Source organism: Coloeus monedula (genome assembly GCF_965178545.1).
Source record: "Coloeus monedula genome assembly, chromosome: 4".
Classification (NCBI taxonomy): domain Eukaryota; kingdom Metazoa; phylum Chordata; class Aves; order Passeriformes; family Corvidae; genus Coloeus; species Coloeus monedula.
Genome location: NC_138784.1, coordinates 15,116,518 through 15,138,713, shown reverse-complemented (window position 1 = coordinate 15,138,713; position 22,196 = coordinate 15,116,518). Strand labels below are relative to the sequence as shown.

At 42.4% G+C, this 22,196-nt stretch overlaps 1 protein-coding gene across 2 annotated transcripts in view; it reads right to left on the bottom strand.

Moving 5' to 3' along the window:
• The window catches only part of ITPR2 (inositol 1,4,5-trisphosphate receptor type 2), a gene marked incomplete at its 3' end in the record, with an annotated part of 242,672 nt that overhangs the window by 213,299 nt on the left and 7,177 nt on the right, over positions 1-22,196 (bottom strand). For both annotated transcript variants that reach the window (XM_082280065.1, XM_082280066.1), the window contains exon 2: positions 219-289. In XM_082280065.1, the coding sequence (XP_082136191.1) occupies positions 219-289 (71 nt within the window). The remainder of the gene's footprint in view (positions 1-218; positions 290-22,196) is intronic.

Sequence of the window (22,196 nt, the reverse complement as noted above, 5' to 3'; positions counted from 1 at the left end):
CCACCTGCCTCTCGTGCCTTTGCAAATTTTGTATTCAGTTCTCAAAATCTGCAGTTCATGTTCCAGTCTGAAACTTTGTCCCTGTGTCCACAAACCCTCTGGGAAGTTACATGACAGAAGTGCCCAAGGAGTCAGAACTGCATCATTAAAGAGATCATCATTGATCATTAAAACTGCATCAGTTAGTCAATAAAGAGAAATGATCCCCAGTTACTGACCTCGGAACTTCTTTGGAGGATTAGCAAGGTCACCCGCCTCAGGCTGGACCACACACCGGTCATCCACTAACCTAGAAAAACAAAAGTTATCACACTCACTAAAACATGCCATCAGTGGATATAAATGCAGAGACACACCTGCCACACCAGCAATACAGAAGCTTCCACATTTCTCCAACGTAATACAAAAAATACCTTAGAAACTCTGTTATTCAGCTACTAAGCATAACCAAGAAAAGTCTACATTTTCCTTCCAGAGAGAGGATTTCCTCTACTGCACCAAATTATGGCCTGTGTTTCAGATCCCATTTCCTTTAAATCCAGTTAAAATCCGTTTTGTTACACCACATACATTGATGTTGCATGTAAAATTTATGTTTTCCTTCATTAGAGACATTAACCCTCAATCAGAAACAGTTTGTTTCTCTGCAGCTGTCAGATTTTCTTCTTCACCATTTCCAATCTTTTTCCTCTGAGGAGGCATGTGGAATTAAGGTTCAGCTCTGATCAAAACGCCCAAGACCACATTTTCCTGTGCTAAAATGAATAAGCATTTCTTTAATCCACAGCAGAAAATCTAGATGACAAATCTAATATATTTCTTGCAATATTTTAGAAGTTAAATAAACAATCAAATTGAAAAGTATGAATTGTTAAACTTATCTCAGAACTTCCTAAACATAAATTCAGCTCTCTTTCAGGAAGCATCCTGTAAATAATTTGCCCATTTCAAACAATTATTCAGGAAAATCACGTTTTAAGGACACACCACTGCCCTGTCACTTCACAGCAACACTCTTAGCAGTATTTTTGTTGGAAATTGCCAGAAAAAGCACAAATTGGCTTCAGCCAAGTAACACAATAGATAGTGAAGGCTTTGCCTCCAGCCACGAGCGCAGCAAAGCCGATCCCCCAGCACACCCATGAATTTTCTACCTCTAGCAAGATGACAAAGAGTCCACTGTGGCTGCAGCTCCCTGAAGCAAAAATGACAAAGAATTTTGGAAGTCAGCAGTTCCAATCTCAGACCTAGATGCAAACATGAGGTGTCAATGAGGAAGGGGAATTGAAGAAACACCTTCAGGAGCAAACAGGGGACCTTAGGGAATTGTGTTTCTTCACAGTCTAGGTTAGGCCAGGCTTAACATGAACAGAGTGAGGTCTGGAAAGCAGGACTCAGGAAGAGCCTTGCGGGCATCCTGCACTCTGTCCATGTTCTAATAGGCCAAAGCTTCCTATAAACAGCACCTAAAGCCTGGAGTCACAGAGAGCTGACTGGAAAGAACTACCTTAACAGAAGCTGTGCCAAGGGATTTTAATGCCAAGGAGTACTTCTCACTCTCAACAAAATCCCTCAAAGGTTTTTAAGGAGGAACCCATAAGGGTTCATCTGTCAAGATGAAGGCATATTGAAAAGCCAACCATAACTCACAAGGAACATCCTGTGTCCCTTGGTGACAACTTGGGCACCCTCGTGACAACTTCAACTGTGGGTGAAACACACCTTTCAGCATGACACTTCACTGTAGCAAAAGCCAGATAGAAAACAAGGTGTTGGTGCTGAGAAAAACAAATGAGATCCTGCACACTCTCTGAGCCAGCCAGCTGCAGCACTCAAACACACTGGCCTTGCAGAGAACAGACATTAAACAATTAATACCAATCACCTGCCGTTGAGCATTCTCTAAAGGCACAAAGATAAGGACCATAAATGAGTTCTGCAGCCATCAGGAACCAAAGACATCAGAGAACACAAAGGAAAAAGGAGCTGGGGCTGCTCCCATCCTATGGACACAGAATCAGAGCACAGAAAGGTTGATTGACATGTGGCAGGGCAGTGGCATGACAGAACAGGAACATCATCTCCTGAGCCCTTGCTCAGCACCTCAGCTTCTCACACCTTTGTTTCTTATAACACAGGACAAAAATCTGAGGAAAGTACTGTTTTGTTTATTTAGCAGTTATTAAATTAACATTTTAATTCCCAGAATTGCCACATAATGCCATTCATTCTGTATTCCAACTGCATGACCTTCAGAGAGTCTAACAGCTCCTTGTTTACTCTGGAGGTGCTTGTTACAGTGCCGTAGGGAGAGCTAAGCTGCACACTGCACATGATGCAAGACTTCAGCCCGATCTGTGGATGAGAACAAAAGAGGCTCTTCAAACACAGACCACTTCCTCTGATACACAATTCAAAATATTCAAATCCCACTTTTATAGCAAGCCAAAAGCAGCTGCTGGTTTGCTACTGACACCTGTGAGGTGGCTGCGCTAAACAACCAGCAATTCAAGACCTTTGTAACCTGCAAACAAATCCATTTGAGATGTGTGAAACCAAACAACAGGCTTGGCTGCAAAAGGTCCTGGGCGCCTGCAGTGACTGTCAGACCACACCACAGCAGGTTTTAAGATCACTTGCTTGTAGGTTTGAATAGGAAGCCAAAGTGCACCAGACCAGGCTTTTCAGATAAAGGCAGAATTTATTGTATTATATTTATTGTATTATACCATAAAACGTGCAAGCTATGTCAACACTGATCCAAATTACGGTGACAATATTTAAGCCACTTCACCATGGTACTATCAGAGAAGCTTTGACAAACTTCTAGGGGTTTAATTCCTCAACTGGACTGCAGACAATACTGCTTTGTGCTCTCTTGCTGTCATTCAGTACCTGGCACATACAACACAATTGCATTTCAGTTTTCCATACATAAATGACAAAGGAGACCCCTGCACATGTATGACACAATTTTTAGCTGGGCAAGTTCTTCCCTGAACACAATAAATACCTGGGTTTTGCACAATCCCTCCAAGTAACTGGTGTAATTAAGCGGTGCAGTTCATTGGTGGTGCCTAAGATAAATCATCAGGAAAGTCAAAGCAGTAATTACAGCCCTGCACTTTACGCACGGCCCTTTGTATTCAGTAATTGCAGAATTCGGGGCTGAAAGGAACAACGCTCATGGGATTGCTTGTCATAGATGCCCAGTCATTCTCCCACTGAAGCCGGTGGAAGTTTTTCCACTCGCTGCAGGGGAAGCAAGGGCAGTTCCTCATCATAGTGCCACAGGCAGCCAACCTCACAGACCAGCAGCATGTGTTTAAGCCATTAAGGCCTCACAGTGTACAGAAGTGTACACAGCTACAGTGTGCAAATGCTAATTAAACAAGAATTGGAGCTACCTAAAGCAATGCCTAGGAGATAAGGTGTGCTTCTCCACAGAGGCAGGGGGGAAAGTAAAGGTGGTTTCAAGTCTCCACTATCAACACAAAATCACAGGATAGGTCAGGCTGGAAGGGGACACAGTGGGGCAGCTGGTGCCACCTCCCTGCTCCAGCAGGGCCATCCCAGAGCACAGGGCTCAGGATTGTGCCCAGACAGCTCTGGAATATCTCCAGTGAGGAGACTCTACACCCTCTCTGGACAACCTGTTCAGTGCTCGGTCACTGCACAGGAAAAACGTTCTGCCTCACATCAAGTGGTCAAAGCATGAACCTGTAGAGTTCTGCACCTCTCTTCCCCTCCTTTCATTCTCCCCCATCATCTGGTGGAGTTAAAGCTGTCCCTTCTCTGGCGAAATGCGAAGAAGGACACAGGGATGGGAGGAGCAGGACTGAGCAGCAGCAGTATAACTGATAAGCAGGGTATGTTGGCAGAAAAGTCTAATGGTGCCTGGGTTCACAGACAGGAATCATATATCCTGCATAAGTCTTTGTGTCCTGCAATCTCCCCCATTACTTAACACAGGCTAAAGGTAAATACACCAAAGGTTTCTAGGAACTTGCAGATGTAGTGCAAGAGTCAAGGAATAGTTGTACAGCTATAATCCTAGAAGGACTGTTCCCAGTGCTAAGTTATTTTAGATTTAATACTGAGATACAGTTGCATTCTGAAAGAACAAAAACCAATGTAAGAAAACTATAGGAAAGGAACTGTGGTGGGTTTTGTGAATTTTAGGTCTCTTTCATAATATAAGATGCTTTTTAGATTGTCAAAGAAAGCAGCTACATAGTATCATTTATCTTAGTTTTGTGCCTTGAGTTTCAAAAATACCATCCTGAAATGTATTTTGTCTCTTCCTACAAACAGACATTTCCACCCAATAATCATAGCCAATATTATTAAGTACAACAATACCTGACCAAACACATGAGCGCACAGACTCTCCCATACCTGGAACTGCACGTGTGTATAACTTGTTAAAAAATACATGACCCAGCTGCTGATGTCTATTACACACTCTGATGCCTTAGGTTTTAACGTTCATATTTTTCAAATCCTGTACTGCCTAATGTGTAACTCTGAAGTTTCCTGTGGCCTATTAACTTCTGCTCTCTCATGCTGGTTAGACATAACAAAGCCTCTCCAGGCCTGCTCTCCAAGGTCACTCAGACCATCCTAGGCCCAAAATGGGTAAACCAACATTTTAAGAGGGGGGTGAGCTTGGGGAAATTACATCATTAACTGAAGTTTTAATCGGAGAATTAACCCTGATATGCAAATGAACCAAACCTATAAAAGTGCGAAGGACTCGTGACCTGTCATCCATCTTGGGGTCCATCTTGGCAGTAGCCTCTGGCTCCCCAGGGGGTACCTTTGAAGGCCGTTCAAGTAAATATGTACCTTTATTCCCTTATTTTTGTCTAGTCTCTGTTTTTAGGTAGCCTCTCAAGGCATCAACTCAGTACTATTTATACATCTATGGAGAATTTTAGTCCTCAAAAGGCTGAATAAACTAAGCTAGAGGCGACGTCTTCAATCTAAGACACTCAGGTTGCTCAGCTTTTAGTCTCTTAATGGTATCATCATTTCACTGCCTTTTTGAGCAGCACAAGGCCTGGGCAGCAGCAGGAAGAGGGGCAACGTTGGTCACAGGCATCAGCAGGAGAACCTCGATGTTTTAACTGCCAGTGGAGCCCAGCAACTTCTTTGTTCGCAAAGCATGCTGAGGGTACATCCCAAAACCACATAACCTTAACATGCCCTCATGAACAAAGGAGCAGTCCCCAAAGCCTCCCTCACTTTGCTCCTCAGATGTCCCTTCACACAACCTCCGCCATAGAAATGTTCCTCCAGAGCACCTGCCACCCAGGACACTTCTTGCCTTCCAAATTGCAGCACAAAGCCTCTCCCGTGCTCCACACATCCCAGCAACCACTCGGGAAGAGAGGTGCAAGTCATACCACCAAGAAACCAACCAATAACGAACAATAGGTGATTCAAATTTTGCTACCCTGGAAATCAAACATCAAATACCTAAGTGCCAAAACAATCAGGTCCACCCAGTTCTTCTCCAAGTCCACCCACTTTTCATTTCATTGAGCCTCTTATCAGGCATCTAGGTCAGCCCACTTCTTGTGTGCTTCAAGCGGTCTCCTGCCAAAAATCTACAGTCATCCTACCTCACCCTTCCCAAAATGTGAGTTCATATTCTTTTCTGACTAGCAGTCCTGCTTCAAATGATTTATAGCTCTGTGATTTAGCTACCCTGTATGAAATGTGTCCTTTTTCCTGTCTCTTTCCAAAGCCAAATTTTTCACCATCACCTTTCACATCTTTGAGGATTGCCTACATTAATCCCAGCTCACACAGAAAATAAAAAGGCTCTTCCTTGCACTTACAGCAAGGCTATTAAATCTCTACCATTTAGGAAGATTCCATGTTAAAAAGCCCTTTTGACAAATGGGAGGACAGCAGAACACGATATTTAAAGAACTCCACTTCATGCCAGTGAGGTACAGCAGCACAGAGACAACAAAATCTGGCTCCTGCCTGCCTCAAACTTTAGGAACTTTATACTTTCCTTTCTGAACAAATTTTAATTGCCACAAACAAAGCAGAAAACAGGTTGAAAGGAGCTGTTTAATAAATACCCTTACTCTGGGAAAGCAAACTTCTATGCATCTAAAACATTCCAAACTCCTCAAGGTGTCTAAAACAGCAGACAAATTTCACCATGCACCAACTTCAGTGTAAAATAAGGATGTGGTGCATTTTATCTCAGCTACACAGAGCAGGAACACTCAGCCATTCCTACCATCCCAAAAAATGCTTGTGTGGGTCACTTTGAATTGTATTATCAAATGGTGTGGAGACACATGGGCAGAAAGTACAATCCCAAGCACATACTGGGAAACAAAAACACCACCATGCAAGCAGGCAGCTCCACATTTGCACTAATAACTGCACAAATAATTAGCCCTAAAGTTCCTCCCTCATCTGATAGTGCATTCAATACATTCTTGTAACTGTACCTGCAGGCTTGCATGTCAAAGGGAGGACAAGGGGAATAAAAGCAGAAGTTTTTCTGCTCAATTAAGTAATCCGGCTATAAATCCTGAATGTCATTTTGTTATTCTGTTGTATTGTGTTATAGCCAGTCATGCTTTTAGCTTGCAAAAGCTTCTGTTCAGTAGAACTTGTTTATCCATTTTTATAGCTACATTTACATTTAAAACATTGTGCAATTTCAATTAAATTATAAGAACAGAGTTAAAATAAATGATTACAAAGGAATAAAATGTTATTTGGAGGTTACAGAGGAAAGGAGAAAACATGATTAGATTTTAGTCTCAGTTTTGCAATTTTCTGGGCCTGCATAATAGGTAAGCCATAAATGCACCGAGAAAATGGTACTGAGCTTTGCTTGGACATGCTCATTTTTGCCAAGTAAATGAACATTTGCACAGTATTTCAAGATCCTCACATCAATGCAACACACACTGAATCATTTTCAGTGGTGCCAAGCACACCTATTTTCTGCTGTCAAAAGGGGATTGAGAATTGGTCACAGTCCCAAGGCTGACAGAGCTCAAGAAGTGTTTGGACAATGCTCCCAGCCACAGGGTGATTCTTGAGGCTGTGCTGTGCAGGGCCAGGAGCTGGACTCAGTGATCCTTGTGGGTCCTTCCAGCTCAGGATATTCTGTGATTCCATGGGGAATTGGCAATGGGAGGAGGTGTGCCAGCCTATCCCACCCAGCTCCCTCCCCATGCACACAGAGTCCTGCTGCACTTCTCCACAACACTGGTGTTCTGCTCCCAGGCAGGTCTTGGCTTCAGTCTGTCTGAGTGCCTTTGATAAACAAATTACATTCCCATAAACCCAAGGAAATGGTTGATTTCTTCCTTTGTTTCTTTTCTATTTTTTTTTTAAATACAAAAAGTAAGAGTCGATCATACAAGGATGTTGCGACAACCTAAAGGCATTTAATTGGAAAACACTTCCACAGGCAAACCCTCTTTTGGATGAAAGTTGTATTAAAGCTAAAAAAATGGAAATTATAAAATGAGTATTAGGAAAGCTTTCTGAAGGCAGTAGTGGCTTGCAGGACACAGACCCACTAATAATGCACATCACCTGGAGGACTGGACAATTTTTCCATTACTAACATTTTCCTTTTAGGTGAAATCTTGGCTCTCTTTGAACGGACAAAACTTCCACCGATGTCTCTGAGGCCAGGATTTCATCCCCATCATCCCTTCTTCCCAAAAGTGCACTGCGGGATGAAGTTTAAAGAAGCAGCAGCGTCAGCACCTCACACTGAGGGTCATTCATCAAAGTTTTTAATTGCAATCTAACCTCTGCAGAATTTCCACTTAATCCTTATTCCAGCTAGCTACATATGGAATGCAAACACTGTAAAAAGTCCAGGATTTGGCCCAAAGCAAACACACCACTTACTTAGAATTAAATCAGAAAATCAAGATTGAACACATGACTTTAACTCTGCTTGCTCACACCTTACAACCACCCATAACAGGTCTGCAATTCAGCTCTCTCAATGTAAGAAAGCAGAGATAAAGTAGAATTATTAGGTATATCAACCTAACATGCATTAGAAACACTGACACTGGGACCACTGTAAACTAAAAATGAGGGTGTCAGAGGCAACCCTGCATCCGTATGTGAATTTCAGGATGTAGCTCACTAACCAGTCTCTATCACACTGAATGGTTTACATTTCCACGGTACCCAGTGACTTCAGAAAAGTGGTCCTAGTAACAGCATCACTGCTCCCAAAATCAAGCAGAGCTCATTACATACTTACCTATTCAGCCAGAGACAGCAAAGCTAAGCCAGCAGCATAGAGAAAATAATCACAATCAAAAGAAATTCTACGTTTAGTTTACAACAGAAGAATATGTGCTTTTTTTCTCAGCTTTGCACGTATTTGTGAGTGGCCACTTTAAAGGACTGCTTTGAAGAACTGCATGCTAATAAAAGGAGTCAGAAAGGCTGGATTGTTCACTGTTAACAGCATTTAATGAAAAGGGAAAGATTTATCCAGAGAAATACTGTTGAGAAATGGCAATATCTGTCCAGTGATCAAAAAGTGACTTCATCCCCGTAATGAAGCCAGTCACACCTACTCATCAAAATAGCAACACTTACTGTAGAAAGGAAGCATAAGCAAAGGAAGAAAATTAGGAAACTTTGCTGAAACAGCACAGTGCAAAAATATTATTGTTTAAGCAAACAAACCAGCCTCAAATGCTACTGAAAGGCCTATAATGAACCTCAGCATCTGGAACGACAACATATATATAAACAAACACATAGCTACAAAGATATATACATCTACAAATATACATGAACAAATTATCAATCCTGCAAACACAGGTTGAAATGTAAATCCTGGAAAACAAACCAAGTTCTTTCTCCATTTTGTAACACAAACAGCAATAATCTGGCAGACCAACCCATGTCACACTATGTAAAAATGTGAGTGGAAAACATTGCTCAATCAAAATGCTGACATTTTACACATCCTGCAGTGCTTATTTCACACAGGAGAGAAAAATTTTATGTGCCTAACTTTTTGCTTAAGTAAAAAAAAATAAAATTCAGACAATATAGATAACAAAACCCTCCATGTTATAAACACTGTTATATGTCAGGGTACCAAACAAAGAAAGGGCTCACCTCATTTCAGAGGCCAACAATGGGGACAAGTCCCAAGCTAGTGTGAACATGTGTACTTCCACTGAAATTAGTCAAACAGCCCTTTTCTGCAGCAACTCAGCACCTGACCCAGAACTTTTCATATCCTTCCTTTAGTGCACCTTCCTTCAGCAACCCCAGAAACTGTCTTCAAGGCCAAGCACACTCACACAACACATCCTGAGCTCCCCCAGCCACAGCCCCTTTCCATGAGATGTGCAATATCCTGGCACTGGGTGCAAACCTGGGCTTTACACCGGGAACATGAACCTTTCCTGACCATCCCCTTGCCGAGACAGCGCTCTGGAATTACGGTGCTGCCTGGTTTTGCCTTCAGATAAAACCACCTTCAGCGGTTATGCTGTTCAGGTTGAACAGCAAAACCACCAACAAACTTGTACCCAGCATGCAACCCAGCTCCCAAAATCCTGCCGCTGGTTTCAGCAGCACTTTACCTCTGCCCGCAGGGACAATGACTTTGAGTGGCAGGAACTGAGGTCTGCTCACCCTTTGATGTGTCCAGCTCTCACCGGTGGCAATGAGAATTGTGCACAGGAGATATCAACACATGCTCCAATTCTCTTAACAAAGGATTGTATGGTTTTTATTTTCACTTTGCAACAATAAATGTTCACAGATTTTTGCAACTGGGTATTTTTGCATAGTCTCTTTGCTTTTCTCTTTCTTCAGTAGCCAGTTAAAAAAAAAAAACCCTTCCAAACAAAAACCAACCGAGAAATCACAGTGATTTTATTTACTTGTTTTAAAACCGAGCAGAGCCAGTTTCCTACTGGGAGAGATCATTTTGGGAGCTGTTCCAGATTGTCTCAGAGCTGCTTTCCCAGTTGCTGGGAGCTGCTCTGGGAGCCCTTTGCCACACCTACCCCCAACCTGTACACACTCGCTTGAGAGAGTCCCACGTAGCAGCACAAAGCAGAAACCTGAAGAGGAAATGCTTGGGAATGCTCCTGCCATAGCAGAAGGAGCTGGGAAGTAGGAGAGTCACGAAACAGCAGCCACAAACAGGGTGGCAAAACAGTCACCTCTGTGCAGGTGTGAAGTTAAAGGTGGAAAAGGACCCCATTCCGCTCGTGTGAACTTTTCATAACTATCATTTTAAAGCAGGAAAGTGACATAACTAGCAGGTTCACACCTCAAAACTGCTGCAGACCTTTCTCATGCTGACCACCAGGCAGGCTGGCATCTCCTCTGCTTTTAGCACAGCAAGGCTACACTCACAACAGCCAACCTCACATGCCCAACGACTCTCCCAGGCTCTGAGAAAACCCTGTATCTGCTCAGCAGAGCTCAGCATTCAAACCAGAATGGCTGCACACTCCAGGAGGAGCTTCCAGGACCCCTCCAGCACCCCTCCAGCCCCATCCCTGCACAGGGTCTGGGGACAGTGTTAGCGGCAAAAATCACTCCAGGAAACATTTATAGCAGTACAGGCTATTGCACCTCAGAGCACATGAGAGAGATTATTTATTAATACAGATTTTTGTGGTCCACCTGAGCTCTCAGCAAAACTCTGCTGAGCACCAAGGAGCTCCGACTCTCTGGCTGTGCTGTCAGCTGTCAGTCAGATCACCTTCCAAGGTGTGTCTTAACAACAAGCTCTGTTACAAAGAAATGAGTTTGGCCTTTTACCTTCAGGCCCTCCAGTTCAGCAGCATTCTTTTCAGCTGAAGGAAATGCTTCCAGGTCTCCTCGCACAGCTTATCCTGACACTGTAACGGAGGAAAAACGCCTGCAGATAATCACTTCCTACTGGGAAAACTGGAGTCTTTTATCACTTACATACATTTACTGGGCATTAACTGGCAGAGAAACAAAGAAATCAGGTTTTCTAGAAAAGCCTGCACTTGGTGATACGATAAGGTGAACAATGATATCCACTTCATTTTTCATTTTTAAGTGCAATCCTGCTGTACACACATACACTTATCAACACCCATGCTACAAATCCCACAGAATCCATGGGTTTTAAAGACGCAGACTGTGTTTGACCTGGGAAAAAGGAGCATGGTTCCTCCTTCTGGATCAGTCTCAAACACAATCCAGGCACACACAACGCACTTTCTCCCTCCTGTGCCAAAGTATATAGCCCACAAAGCAAAGGCAGACCAGCTCCAGGGCTACACCTAACTCCTATTGCAAAAGTTTTTCAAGCCAAAGCAATCAACTCTAGAAGAACTGTGATGCTATCACACATTTTATTCCAAACCTTGCGATCTTTAGTATCTTTTCTATCGGTCTCCTTCCTGATGCTGCATTGAGAGATATTAAAAACCCCTCTACTTTCAGTGGAAAGGAAAAGAGTGTGTGTTCCTTGCTGTCACCACTACCCCAAAAAACGGCCTCCAGCTCTGAGGGCTCAAAAGCCAGAAGAGAACATATGCACGCATGATTACTTTTTTATAATCTCACCATTTTTCAAACCCCTCTCTTTTGTTTCTGGGGGATCTGACTCATAATTTTCAGAAGCAAACAGGAAGCACTGCAGACATCTCCAAGTATTTCCTCTCTCCACCCTCCCACCCACCCCTCTTGTCTTTTATATGATTTCTGGAGACTTTATTATTCCTTTTGCTATATTAGCAATGAAGTAGCACTTCCCTACACCAGCTCCAATGTGCCAAGGTGCAAGAGACCCTCCTTTGCCCAGTTCCAAGGGAGAGATGTCCTTCATCCCCTCAACAGGACAAAGCAGGGCTTTCCCTGCCAGAGGAAGCCAGGCCTTGGGGGCTGGCGGGAGCCAGCTGTGGGGAATTTAGTCCCACTCCCCACAGCAGAGTGGGACCTGGAGCAGAGAAACAGGATGAAGAAGTGTTAGAAGGTAATGTGCCGGGAAAACCTTTTTACCTCATTCCGTTTATTACAGCGCTTCCTTTCATTGTATACATGGGAAAAAAAACCATTTCCCCTTCTCCACTCACCGGCAGGACCTGTTAGAGCACCGGGAAAGCAGCTGCCTGGCAGGCTGGGCAGGAGGCATGGCAGAGGGACAGCCTTGGGATCAGCTCCTCCGCACCCAGAGCAGAGCCCTGGCTGCAGCATGGGAGCCTCTAGCTTGTCCTGCAAGAAGTTCTTGATGCCCTCAAGCAACAGGTGGGTGGGGAAGGGGCAGAATCCAAGGTGTGGGAAAGGCTGGCAATGGGATAGCATAGGCCTCCAAGGCACAAGTGAGGGGAACAGAAACAATATGAGGGGGGACAGGAAAAAAGAAATTACCTGGTTTGAAGAAGACCATGCAGGTCCCACAAGGAACTGGAGCAAGGTGAGAATGTGGTGGGTGATGGAGTAAGTAGCCACCATTCCTTACTCCTGCATGACCAGCTCTCAACCAGCATGGTGGGGACCATGCAGAAATGCAATGGAAAGCCACCTGTTTCCCTTTTTAGAGATGTCAGCTCTCTCAGGCCACTCTTTTTTATTTCCTTAATGGAAAATTATAAACAATTGGGATACACTTTAGCAGCTCTTCTCAGGAAGAAGGCGTTCTGCCTTTCAGGGTGTTTTGTGTATTCCATCTCTTTGTGTCAGTGCACGGTCTTAAATGCAGTTATAGGCAAGCCTGAGATCCTGAGGTTTATATCCATGACACACCAGCTCCCACAGAGACTCTGTAGCAGCAACTGCTGCACACTGTCCCTGCGAAGGGGACCTGGACACAAAAACAAGCATACCAAAGCTCACATCTAGTTTCAAGTTAAACTAATTGGTACAAACAACCCCCATTTAAAAAGTTCTATCTAACATTGTGCAATAATATTTAGCACAGTAAAACTATTCTAACCTTTTCCTTATCACTCCACAAAGCTCTCGGACACATTATCACAAGAGCTTAAACCACTGCCTGGCACATTAAGATTAAAAACCTGCCCACTGCCTCAGCTACTATTCCCTATTCATTTGTGCATAGTAAATAATACTCCACAGCTATAAGCTGATCTGAAAAGATAGCAGAGCACCCCACCCAAAAATCAGCTCCATTTTTATCACCTCCCCAGATTTTATGACCTAATCAAAAAGCCAATCGTCTATCGCTGTGGTGCAGCTTTGCATACGGTTACACAGTTCCTTCTCCAAGTCAAACAGCACCACATTGTCTGGGATAATCTCATCCACTCACATAAACAATTAGTCTGCTATATTTTGATTAACACTTCCGTTTAAGAGGACATTGAGATGCTTCAGCCTGAGTGGCAGAAGGTCTGGCCTCCTGCTAAAACAGACATGCTCTTCCCAAGCTTCCTCCCTGATTGGAAATCCCAGCTGCCAGCCTTGCCCCAAGCACCTCTCTGGAGCAGAACTCCCCACTATCTTCTGATTTGACAGATGGAAATAAAACAGCATACCTGGCACTACTTTGAGTTACAAAACCCATAGATCACAGCGTTCAATAAAAGAACTAAGTTGACCCAAACGCAGGCAAGGGCAAAAGTAAACATTAATCTGGGTCATTCATTTCACATTACAACCTTTCAGAGCCTGAGGGTCTCTAAGCAACAGTCAACCCCGTTGGCACAAATCATCTACTAAATTGCTTAAGTATATGAGCTCATATTGCTTAGAGAGGGCTGAGAAACATTCATATAAACTGTTTTGATGGGGAGCAGTAATGTGAAGCCACTGATAAGAAACAGCTTGCAGAGTAAGTCTACATCCACAGCCTCTGTGGTTTGAAAAACTATTCACCAAGGCAAAAGACACAATCATCTCTGATACCACAGTTTACTCACCTATAAATTCTTCCATCAGTACAGGGCTCTAAATAAGACATCAGAAATTAACTGCTCTCTTGTGATCCATTAAGATAGAAACAGATATTGGTTAAACCTAAATATTATCATATTTCTTAGAAAAACTGATGCAGAGACAAGGATTTATTCCACTGCATGTATCTGCTGTGTGCTACTCTGGTTACTCAAAAGGACTACAAATTATTCCTGTACCTCACAATGTGCTGTTCATCTGGCTGGACTGCAGCTTTGTGTCAGCAATTATGTAAGTTGGAAGTGAACTTGAGCCCTGGTTTTTTCTTTTTTCTAACCCTTAATCTGAAAAGATTTTAGAACATGTTTTTGTTTATTTTTACCTTTCAAGTTTAGGTTTTGTCATAGGAAAAGAGCACCAAAAATAATTATTTGTTTGTGTTTAAAGCTCTGTGTTTACACAACAGAAAAGCTTGTCTCTAACTTGTCATCCTGAAATTAGAAAAAAGTATCACAGCACTTAACTCACCAAAGTTCTGCTAGTTCCTGCCAGCTAACTTTGAAGAGATCTTGTCATTGCTGTAGAGCAGACTTTCAATGGCATTTAAATCAGATACTCTGGCAACACAATGCCCACAAAACAGCTGACCAGCAAGTGCTCAGTTCTCCATCTGCAAGGGATGGCACAAATATCCCACCTGCCCTCCTCTCAGCACTCTGTAGCCAAGGTGGAAGAAGTAAAATGAGACTTCACAGCACTCCCTGCAATCCCCTCTAGGCAAGGCCCATTTGAAAGCAGCTGCTGCCACATTAGGGCTGATATGAATCAGAAATCCAGATACATGGAATTTCATCTGGACACCCAGGTGCCAGTTTAAGGTGGAAACAGCGGCCTCCAAAGAGAAAATCCCTCATCCCCAGACTGGGACCAAACCACATGGGAAGAGCTACTTCATAATGCACAGGAAAATCCTCCTCCCTCTCCTCTTCAGCTAGACTAAATAATGCACACCTCATGGTATTCACAATAATTCAGGCCCATTTTATATGGAGAAGGACTGAGAAGTCACAGAAGGTATTTAAGGTCCACCCTAAAAACCGATCCATATTTTTTTTCTGCAAAAGTCAGGGAGAAAAAACTTGCACCTGTTTCTTAACAGAAACAATGAGTGCCTTCAGTAATCCTTAGAAAACAAGTACTCAGATTTGATCCCTCAAGCTACCAGCACATAAAAACAACCAAAACCCAGCTAAAACATAGAAATTCCAAAGCTCCTTCAATAGGTAACATCATCCACCAACACAGATACCCCCAGCCAAGGTGTAGAGACCACTCTGACAGCATTTGGAGATACTTGAAGATATTTCATCACTCAGGCAAGCCTGTGAATACAGTATCTTCATTATCCTCAGAGGACTGAAGTGATTTAAAAAAAGAGCTGACAAGACATTTCAGTCCTTTCGGGCTAAAGGGATAAAATTCCTTTAGTTCTTCTATGACCTCTGCTAAACTGAGATTATAGATGAAAAGCAGCTACTAAGAAAATGCTTTCTTTCACCTCAGCTTGTTGGAAATCCTTATTCTTGATCTGGACATGAAGTTGGTCATCTTAGTCTATGCACTTGTCACTACAAGGGTAGACTATTTTAACACATATTTCAACTACATAGGAAAAGGAGGCACAAAGTGGAATTGGGTTTGAATTCTCCTTGATTCATTATGTCTCACTCACATCCAGTCAATCTCTGGACTTCATAAGCTCTCCTGTAAAATTTCATCCAAAAGATGTTCATGTTGCCAAACAGGCTTGGAACAAGGTTTTCCAGCCTAGTGTTTGATCTTCTACACAGTCCACATCACCCCAAAATTTCATCACAATATAAAGATTTGCTTTATATTGAAACAAAATAACTTCTGGAGTATAATTCACATTCTCATCCAGTCCTGTTTTAAATTCCTCAAAAGCAGTGGGACACAGTGCCCTAATTTCCCTGAATCTATAAAATAAGAGAGTTGAAGGTAGAAGTCCATAATGATCCTTTCTACCCACACCCATCAGCCTGTGGGCACACTGAGGGTATCTTTCCTGGAAGCCTGCAGTCTCAAAGACTTAGCAAAATACTTGGAATTCCAAATTCTCCTTCGATCCATAGCTGGTTTACTCTTGTTTCTACATCTACAAAAGTCATTCAGCCTGGTTTCTCCTATTTGCAGTGCCCTTTGGTGCCTGACTTCACAAGCACCAGGTGAGTTTGTGAAAGAAATCTCAACTATGTCAGTGGACAGTTGCAACTACCAATTCTCTGGCAGAAAAAAACCCTCAGCTCTTCAGCCACACACTCCAGTGATGCCTCCATAAGACACTGTTGAGTTCTCTCTCTTTTATCTGTCTTGTCAGCGTCACATTTCCTGCACCATTTTCCACTTCCTGCTTACACGTCACCAAATCATACATTTTGCAAATCAGCCATGACTCTTCCAGCACCCCCAACTTCAGCAGTTTCAAAGCCATGATACAACTTCTGAATGAATAATATCACCTGTGTACCACCTCATTTCTAAATTCCAAACTTGCCTGATGAGATCAGAAAACCTTGGTCTTGCCACTTTGAGAGGATGCTGTACTTTCAGATGATCACAAGAGCCCAAACAGTCTCCTGTGAAAGCTTTAAGCTTTTGGCTGATCTGAAATCTGTTCCAGGAGCGATACATTCATCTGGTGAGTGATTCAGGAGATTTTGCTCCTTATTCAGAAGGTTTTGCAAGTCAGGAGAAGGAAAGAAAAAGCAATGCCTTTTGCAGCAGTCATTCCTTGAAATAGTTCCTTGATTGTCTGCCTAAGGCAATACCTGCAAAGAGTTAATTTGGGTGAGGCATCAAGGTGACCCTGGTGCTCCCAGATCTGTGAGCACCGGTGAAAGCACAGCCCTATTAATTCCTACAGCTAAATGTGTAAGCTGCTCTCGAGATGCTTCAGCATAGTACTGACCACGTACTTCTTCCTCAGATTAAAATGAAAACATCTGACATTTTAAGCACCAAGAGAAGTTTTCCCCAAAGAGGTAAAAAATTTCTGTCCTATTTTGTCACCTTCTAAGCTGCCCTTTGCCTTCTCATACCTGTGCTTCCACAGCTGAGTAACTGATCTGCGAGGTCATTCCTAAAGTCAGCTCTCTGCTGAGGCTCAAACACAAAGCAGTCCAAAGCTTTCCTCACCTGTATTTTGTGGAAAAGTAGATCAGGACCACAGCAAACACATTTTTGACCAACTCAGTGACCCCACACTGCTGTTTGAGAGTGGTTTTATTTGCTGCTCATTTCCCTGACTTGCCTGAACAGTTTTTAATTGCTGTCCATAAAAGTGTCACTTTCACCTGCAAATCATCACTCAAAGTGTCACTAGGAAATTTCTTTGCTTTGACTTCTACTGATGCACCCAGGTCTTTTTCCAGATGGCATTTTTAATATTGCTTTAATTCTACCCCCAAGGCTTCCAGTTCTTGTAGTAGAAGTAATATAAATTCTCTCTGGTCTCTCTTCTCTTCTGTGATTGCTTCTTGCACACAAATACAAGTCACAAATTTGCACTTTGGGAGTTGGATCCACCTCATGATACCAGGTTATTATTGTTAGTCAGAAGCAATTATGTCAGTTCTGAAGACTTAAGGGCTGTTTCTGCCATAAAGGAAAGTTTGAGATGGTGTCGGGTATTTTCTTCATTAGTCATTTGGAAATAGTTTTATATAATCATAGAATCATTTAAGTTGGAAAATACCTCTAAGATCATTGAGTCCAATGAGTCTGAGAATTTGTGAATTCTTGTTTTCCTGAATCCAGGACATATCAAAGAGCAGGAGTTTCTTTAATAGCAGTTTTCAGAGAGAAGAGTGCTCAGTGACACACTCGTTTTATTGCTCTTGGGTAAAGAGATTTTCTTGTCTATGACTGATGTTTTTGTTTTGTGTTCTCTGTACTCACTCAGGCCTGTACACCTTGCCCTGATGATGCTGAATTTCTTTCTAAGAAGTTTCTTGGGTAACACAGCCCAGCTTTTACTCAGCTTTACCAAGTGTAAGTGCTTTAGGTGGTGGCTTCCATTGTTCCAGTTATCAGGTTGCAGAAAGAACGCAGGATTTTCTCCCTCACCTCTATTACAAATTAAGAACATTCATTATACTTGTCAGTCAACAAGGTTCCCCCCAATGGGTGAGCACAACAGTAATGCCAGCAAGTGTAAAACTCTCTTCAGCACAGAGTTTTCTTGAAATGATAAATTCTGCATCTTTAGACACATACTTAAAATGAAACAACGCAACTTTTGACACATGGAAACCTTAATGAACTAACTAGCTTTGTCACAACTGGCTTACACCCAGGTAAGCCCAGTTACTGTGAGCTAAACCAATATAAAACAATTTATGCATTGAACAGCTCACCAGATCAATGTTTACAAAAGAGCACTGGCCCAGAACTTGGAGTCTTTGGTTATATTCCACAATTTGTCAACAACCTTGCGCAAGTGGAGCCTCTGCTCGTGTCCCACCCCTTAATCCACTGTTTCCCTTCAAACATACTTTAGGTACATGGTTGAAAACTCAAACCAGCACTGTCCCGCTTCCAGCTCTGCTCAAGGAAAACAGTTCCATTAAGAGCAGCCTAATCACAGGGGACAGTTTAATCCGACATAAAAAGGAAATGGATCAGATGAAATGGAGAGTTTGACTCCACCAGCCCCATGCACAGTACAGCCTCAAATGAGCTGTTATAACCAAACTTTACATACCATGGTTTTACTGTATCCTAGATATTACAGGGGTAGGAGGTGTGGGACATTCATTGGTCCTTGCCTTCAGTGGCAGAAAAACCTGTTCAACTACAAAAGTTAATACAGACAAGACTTAATTGCCTGCCAGGTCCTGACCTTGTTTTGTTTCTGCAAGAGAAGGCACTGCTAACACAAACTGAGCAAACATCTAAGCCAGACCCTGCAGCTGCCCTGGGGCCACAGCAGTGCCCTCTCTGAACAGCCAGGTGTCTGTCTCTGAGGGGTTTCTTGATCAAATCTTAATTTACCTTTTAATACTCCTGAAGATCTAGCCAGGGAAGTAAAAAATCTGAACTTGGATCCTATTCAACAGGTTCTGTTAAAAAGTTGTCTCATGACATCTTTGCAGTTTAAGTCTACAAATTTGCAGGTGTAGGATTGTCATGGTTTAGCACAGCTATGGAAGTGATTCTTTTTCCATATTTTGTCAATATTCAAAGTAGCCAGTTGATAGGTTCTGTCAGGTCAGAGAGGAAGCTGTAAGCACCTCTTTGAAAGAGAATCACTTCCGTAGCTATGCTAACCCATGACGAGGACCTACATCTTAAATCACTTATACAGGAAATAATGTCATGAAACTTTGCTACGATTCTGTGAGTTAGTTTTTCTGAGGAAAAGAATATATAATATCATAGAATGGCCTGGACTGGAAGGGTCCTTAAAAATCATCTCATTCCACCCCCTGCCATGGGCAGGGACACCTTCCACTATCCCAGCTTGCTCAGAGCCCCATCCAGCCTGGCTTTGGACACTGCCAGGGATGGGGCAGCCACAGCTCCTCTGGGCAACCTGTGCCAGGGCCTCCCCACCCTCACAGGGAACAATTTCTTCCTCATATCCAATCTAAACCTGCTCTCTGTCAGTGTGAAGCCATTCCCCCTTGTCCTGTCAGGCTCTTGTCAAGAGTCCATCTCCATCTTTTCTGTGGGCTCTCTTCAGGGTGAACAATCCCAGTTCTCTCAGCCTTTCCTCACAGGAGAGGTGCTCCATCCCTTTAATCAGCTCGGCCAGCCTGACACAAATAAATTGTTACTTCCTCACCACCAAAATAAAAAATTCATTAATTTTTCTCTATGTTATTTTGTACTTTTATGATTTAAAGGCAAGGTTATTCTTTATAAATAGCATGCTGCAATGATACATAAGGATATCTATAGAGATACCTGAAAACCTTATTTGAAACTTGGACTTCTTGTATTTAGTGAAGTAATCAGCTTTACAGTTCTCACCGCAACACTAAAATCCAAAATTTATACATCAGCTCAGGACTTAGGAAAAAAGTAAAGTTTGACAGTAAAGTTTGACTTACTTTGTTCTGTCTTCAACCTGGGAAGCATTATACATGTTGCCCTACCTGATTTTTATATCAGCAAGCCTGATGGAAAAACCTCATTTTGCTCCATTGAAATTCCACAAAACTCTCCACTAAACCCTGACTTTTCAGCTCTCTGTAAAGAGCCAAGCTCACTGAGCCTGGTCAGATTTAGAGCAGCAGTTTATGAATTGGCACCCTCACCAGTGCCAGACAGCAAGGCAAGGACAGTGCATTCAGCTGAAACTGAGACCACCTTAGCAAAAAGTGATAACCTAAAAAAATTGTCTAAAACATCAAAGAAAACACTACTGACAGGCAGTTAACCTTTTTCACTCCACACAGTTTGTTGTTTGGTTGTTGTTTGGTTGTTTGTTTTAAATAAAGGATTTTTTTAAAAAAAAAGCTTTCTAGGAAGGCTTTAAACTTTTATTCTTTGGTCAGGAGAATTAAACTTGCTTAGTGATGCATTTGAACATTTTTCAGCATTCACAACTGAACAAAGAACTGCTCTCAGCCTTTTCAAAAGTGATATCCAGTCTTTCCTAAAACATTGGGTTTGCCTCCTCTCTTTATTTTTTGTTTCTGAACAATAAAAAAATATTAGCCAGACTGAAAAGGTGACTGAGAATATTTAAGCAAAGCACACATGGGAGAAGCTGAGGATATCCAAAAGTACTAGAGCTGTAGGAGTTGGTATTTTACAAATAAAGTCAGGTATTGCAAGATTTGGGACAAAACTATACTGCTCACATCCAGCTTTGCTGCCCTCTAAAGCTGCCAAGTTAAATTTTCCAAAGCACAGTGCTCAACATGACACAACTACCAAAATTTACTCTTAAGAACTGGATTACTGTCTTTTAACTGTGGAAAGCAGGTATAAAAAATCTGGGGCTTCCTAAGAGTTCAAGCAGTTGTTTCCCTAATTCTGTGTCCTTTCAACTGCCCCTGCAGCACTGATTAACTTGTGTGTGTCAAGTGCAGAAAATAAAAAAGCTGTTTGAAATTCAAACAAGCCTCTAAGAAAAAATCAAGATAAGAAACCCAAGCATTGGATCACATGAAGTTTCTGTATTTTGAGATTCATATAAAGAGCCTCATTTCAGGGTTTGTTTGTTGATTTTCCTTTTAAATGACATTGATTTTTATCTGTCAGAGGTCAAAGAACAAAAACTTGACTACTGTTTTAATATCATACAGAAAAGAGCTGTAGGAAGCTTAACTGGGTGTCAAATCAGAGCAAGCTGAGTTGGAAGGGACCCACAGTGATAACCACGGCACTTGGATATGCTCTTCCAGCCTCCTCCTGCCAAATGTTTTCACATAAATTTCAATCCTATACCTTCACTCATGCAGAAGCAATGACCTAAAGGGACATTCCAAATGAATTGCCCAAACTCTATTATATAAGAAGATTACCAAGTAGCACAGTTCTTTTATGTAACTTCTGTTGTTACAAAAAGTACCACAGGCCATCTTAAAACTGCAATTTCTTTCTGAGGAACTGGTATTTTACCTCAGACATTCTCTTGGAGAAGATGGTATAAAACATTCATTTTCCTGAACAAAGCCAGAAACCCTCAGAACAAAAAACAAACAAATATTCAAGTATTTGACACCATACCAGCCTTAGTACAGGCCTCGATCATTTGAAATATCAAAGTAAACAGTGGCAATGGCAAGCTGACTTCTTCCCTTTGAAAAGAACGGAGTTTGTCAGTAGCTTTCAGAGCTATTTTCTCACAGCAGGGGCTGCAGATCTCTTGATAACTGTCCAGCTCCTGCTCCTGTTCAGCCCCACTTCCCTTCTAACACTTGCTCTGCTCATTTCTCACCCTAAATTCATCAACACACATCTCTTCCTCCTCTTCTTCATCCAGCAAGGGAGCACTGGAAGGACAGAGGAGGCTGTTTTCCTCACATTCTTTTCTGCAGCCTACAACCCACTCTTCAGGGTCCTCTTTCCTTTATTACTAAGCAAGGAACAAGAATTGGTTTTAAATCACACACTTCGGACAATGCTTTGTTTCTACTCAACAGCAATCAAAACATGCAAACAAATGAGGATAAGAGGTAGACAGAGACTGAGGCACAAAAAGAGTCACAAAACCAGCAACAAGAGCAGCAAGAACATGCCTGACACAACTTTTTGGCTACCGCGGCCAAAACAGG